The sequence below is a fragment of the Electrophorus electricus genome, chromosome 6 (genome assembly GCF_041902795.1).
Source record: "Electrophorus electricus isolate QZ-2024a chromosome 6, ASM4190279v1, whole genome shotgun sequence".
NCBI classification, from domain to species: Eukaryota; Metazoa; Chordata; class Actinopteri; order Gymnotiformes; family Gymnotidae; genus Electrophorus; species Electrophorus electricus.
Genome location: NC_137502.1, coordinates 13,978,690 through 13,983,240, shown reverse-complemented (window position 1 = coordinate 13,983,240; position 4,551 = coordinate 13,978,690). Strand labels below are relative to the sequence as shown.

Here is a 4,551-nt window from a genome sequence, read left to right as displayed (position 1 = left end):
ATAAAAAAACAAAAAAACAAAAAACAAAACGCAACGACTGACCTTTTAATCCCGCGGATTATACTTGTCACGGTGTAATGAAGCGCACCGTGAATAGACGTAGAACTCCTCTTATCTGACACCCAAATAAATGCGGTTCAGGTGCGCAGGTATGAAAACTGCAGTACTAAATCTACTCGGAGAGTTTCCAGTCGATTCTCTGATGTGTTACGAATGCATATATTCTTCTCCATGGCCGAATCGAACATTATACTGCCAATTAAGATTTATAAATTCATTTCAGAACTCTTTATAGACACTTTGTGGAGTTTACTGTTCCTGACCAGTGTATTAAGGGTCAGTGTTAAATTTAATTTATATTTAAACTATGGAACCTGCTGGCGTTATGGTAAAACGCCGATGTGGGAACGACACTGTCCTCTAGAGGTTAATTAATATAGGACCAATAATATGCACAAAGTTCAGATGGTATCTTTAAAATATATAGAAATGTGCCATTTCAACGTGCAGGATGTTTTAGAATTGTATATGAGAAAATCTGACTAAAGCCAGGGCATGGCGGAAGTAAAAAAGCGTTTCTAGGATGGAATCGATGTAAATTAAGTATCGCCTTACATTTTTAATTAATTTAAAGGATAACGCTACATTTGGACGCGATGCTGTAAAGTTCAGGCGAATGCACAGGCAGTGGCCTCGTTTTGTGAGTTATGGACGCAACTTCAATTCTTTTACCCCCGTCTCATAAACTCAACAAACAAGCCCGCGGCTTCAGAAATGAATGCACGGCGACTCCAGTACCCTGGAGAGCGACCTCAAAGCAATAAGATGATTGGCCATGTAAGCGGAAGAAAGGCGTACCACTAGAAGAAGGAGTTCATTCATTGGATAGTATAACATTCAGAAAAGTTTGCCTTGTGGATGGGAGGAGCATGAAAACGCTAATTCCAACTGTCACTCAGGCCTTTGGACAAGATTACAGCAAAGTAACATAGTAAATATATCTCTTTTCCTCAACCAGTTTGAGTTAAACGTTGCCATCGCGTGAATGAGTGTAATAGCATGCAGTTCGAGAGCCCAGCTGCATTACAGATAGCTATATAGCGTGTTTGAGAAGGTAAGAAGATTATTTCACGTATTCATTCATAGTCTGTAAATACCAGGCCTCGCCGCTTCTAATGACGGACTTACTCAGGATGATGATTTTGATTATTTATTTATTTAAACCAATCACTTTGTAGCTGGAAATGCAGAAATATGTAAAAAGTTTTGCAGGCGTTAAATTAACTAGAGAGTGTCACACTTTCACATAGCATGAGGATTCATTCTGAGATCCAGGAAAATTGCTTGAATAAGACCATGTATTTCATCACGCCTTATCAATATGTATATATGTATGTATGTATGTATGTATGTATGTATTAATGTATGTATATATATATTTCATTTACATTTTATTAAGCACTTCAGGCTTTTGTTGGTAAAAGAGTGATGTTTTACTGTATTATTTGATCTTTTTAAAGCTTATCCTTCATTTTCAGACTACTGGAAAGAAAGTTAACATAAACTGCAGCAAATGGCAGGTATGTTTTTTAATCAAATGGCTGAAAATCAATGTATTAAAACATTCACTTACCGTTTGATTTTTTTAAAGTTAAGATAAACCATCTTCTTCTTCTTTTTTTTAAAAATGTATTTATTTATTTTTGTCCAACAGAAAGTAATTTCCCCCCTTTGCCAAAGTTTATTCCTCTGAAGCCATGCTTCTACCAGGACTTTGAGGAAATTCCTGATCAGCACCGCACCCTGTGCAAGCGCCTTTACTACCTCTGGATATGTGGGTATCTGAGTGAGCACCATTCTCATCTATTGTGGCTACATGGGATTCTAACAGAAAAATAATCCTCCATTAACAGTGCTTCGTTTCGCCCTAGTTTCTGAGATTAGATGTTCTCTCTTACATATGTGGAGGTGACACTCCCCCCACTTTATTTGATTTATAACAGTAAATGATAAGGTTTCAATAAAGTCTATGTTCAATTATATCATGTTTGTCAGATATCTTTGGATGGGCAGTGACTTACAGGCATCACTTACTGCAGACACCACCATATAGCTGAACATCAGCATTCTTTATTATTCTGCAGCCCTTTGCTGAATGAGGTGTCATACTTTTAGTTTGAATCACATGTTGGTCATACACTCTACAGACTATATTTGTCTTCCAGTGCATGCTCATATATGATTTTGTTTCTTAATGTTTGATTCCCATAGAATAATAGTATAGATTAAAGAAAATTTATTTTATATGTCAGGAGTGTTTATTTGTAACCTGACATAAGTGTCATATTTCTTTAGTTTATTTTCAGTGTTTTTTTTTGTTGTTGTTTACTTTAGTAAAGCCATCTATAGCTGCAGCATAAATCTTAATTCTTCTTGTAGTCTTGCATCTGAAACACTGAAAAACCCTCTCTCTCTCTCTCTCTCTCTCTCTCTCTCAGTCACAAACATGAATGTGTTGTCCCTTAGTATACAGTGCTACTCTGGCAGCCAATTTCATTGGCTGCCTTGCATGGATGTTTGCTGGAGGGGGAGTGACTAACTTTGGCATGTCCATCATCTGGCTGATCCTCTTTACACCTTGCTCATACATGTGCTGGTTCAGACCAATCTACAAAGCCTTCAAGTGAGCCTCAGTAAATCTGTATTTCCCAGTTCTGGCTTGTGGAGCACACCAGTGATGCACCTTTGTGCTCTCACACAACAATTTTGCTGTTTAAATTCACAGAGAACTTGTTAATTAGCATTAATAGGAGTCAGGAGCATTGTTTCATTGTTTGAGGACCAAGAATCACGAGCTAGACTATAGCAATGTGTTTGTGTGTGTGAATGTGTATGTGCGTGTAAATAATAATAATAATTATTATATATATATATATATATATATATATATATATATATATATATATATATATATATATATATATGCCCTTAAACATGAGCATTCAGAACTGCCAAAAACCACTCCTATAATATACCCCTATATATACTATATATAGGGGTATATTATAGGAGTGGTGTTTGGCACCACTGTCATTGGGCCTTGTGTACACTGCTCAACAGTTCTGAATGCTCATGTTTATAGAGCAGTAAATAAGGCCTGTGGATTTGACAGTTTGGGACAGGGTACAGCTTCCACCATCTATTTACCAGCATCTCACACTGTCTGTTGCTACCAGGATGGATAGCTCCTTCAACTTCATGGCTTTCTTCTTCGTCTTCATGGCCCAGTTTGTTATCACCATTGTCCAAGCCATTGGAATACCAGGATGGGGAGTCTGGTAAGAGTTTGGTATAGATATTTTCGATCATCTATTATGCATCTTTGTTAAATAATTTCTTCACATATAACTGGACAGAGATGATACCCTTATTATTAGGATTCTGTCTGCTCATTGTTACAGCAAATGTAGCTATTCTTATACTTTATGAAAACAATCCCCCTCTCTTGTTTCCTCAGTGGCTGGCTAGGGACTGTTTCCTCCTTTGGCACCAGCCTTTTTGCCTCCATCATTATGTTGATTCCCACCATCATGTTTACAGTAGTGGCATCGTGCTCCTTCATTGCCCTCACTAAGGTAAGACTCCTCATTAAATCCATGCAGGGGCCTCTCTTTGCAGCTACAACATGCCCTTAAACAATAATTATAACTTAAAATATTCCCCTGCACCAGTATTGAGGCCTGTTGCTATAACTTTTCATCAGCGTGCTGTCTATGAAGCTCGGCAGCATTAGGACTCATGTCTTTGGTTGACTCCACCAGGTTCACCACCTTTACCGTGGCAGTGGGGGAAGCATGAGCAAGGCTCAGGAGGAGTGGACTACGGGTGCCTGGAAGAACCCGCACATGCAGCAGGCAGCACAGCAAGCTGCCTTCAGGGTTTCCCAGGGTGGCATGCAGGGGCAGCAGCACACCATGCTCCCCTACAGCACCCAGATGTGAAGCGGGGCCCAAACACAATGCAAGCTGAGCTGGAGAGATGGGCTGAGCCAAGGACAATGTGCTGGCCTTTGCTCCTTTGGATCAAGGATGTATTGCTCGGAGAATGTAGTGTTCTGTTTTTAGTTTAAAAGCTGGAACTAAAGAGCGCCACTGTAAAATTAATTGTTCATTCTATTTTAGACAGCTTTCAATGAATTTTGTGAGGTTCTATTATACATAATCAACATGGAAAAGTTTTAAGAATGTTTAACTGCAGCTGGGGACAAAGTACTAAATAGTAAATACTAATACTGTTTTCATGGTTTGCATACTGTGTAAATCTAATATGGAAGTCTACATATGATGCAAAGACTTTTAGGTGCTTAGATTATTATGGGGATTGGTTGCATATTTGTTATTATTAGTTAGAAGTATACTTACTCTTCTAAAGTATTTAATCTTATTTTATATGCTGTTTGTATTTGTTGAATACAAATGAAAATATATTTATAATTGATTATTTTAAGTCCTATTCAGTACAATACCAACAAATAAATGCATGTTATCCTTG

General features: G+C 37.9%; 1 protein-coding gene across 3 annotated transcripts; it reads left to right on the top strand.

Moving 5' to 3' along the window:
• The first annotated feature begins 864 nt into the window (after positions 1-864).
• On the top strand, positions 865-4,551 carry scamp5b (secretory carrier membrane protein 5b). Of its 3 annotated transcripts, none has more exons than XM_081715614.1 (7): positions 865-1,114; positions 1,521-1,580; positions 1,715-1,834; positions 2,527-2,683; positions 3,237-3,338; positions 3,518-3,635; positions 3,822-4,551. In XM_081715614.1, exons 2-7 carry the CDS (start codon positions 1,574-1,576, stop codon positions 3,999-4,001), a joined length of 684 nt encoding a protein of 227 aa, XP_081571740.1. In that variant the 5' UTR covers positions 865-1,114; positions 1,521-1,573; the 3' UTR covers positions 4,002-4,551. The 3 variants fall into 3 exon arrangements, with proteins under 3 accessions (XP_081571740.1, XP_026863775.2, XP_081571741.1); XM_027007974.3 differs by having other exon boundaries at positions 869-1,114; positions 1,539-1,580; XM_081715615.1 differs by lacking the exons at positions 865-1,114; positions 1,521-1,580 and having other exon boundaries at positions 1,712-1,834; positions 2,499-2,683.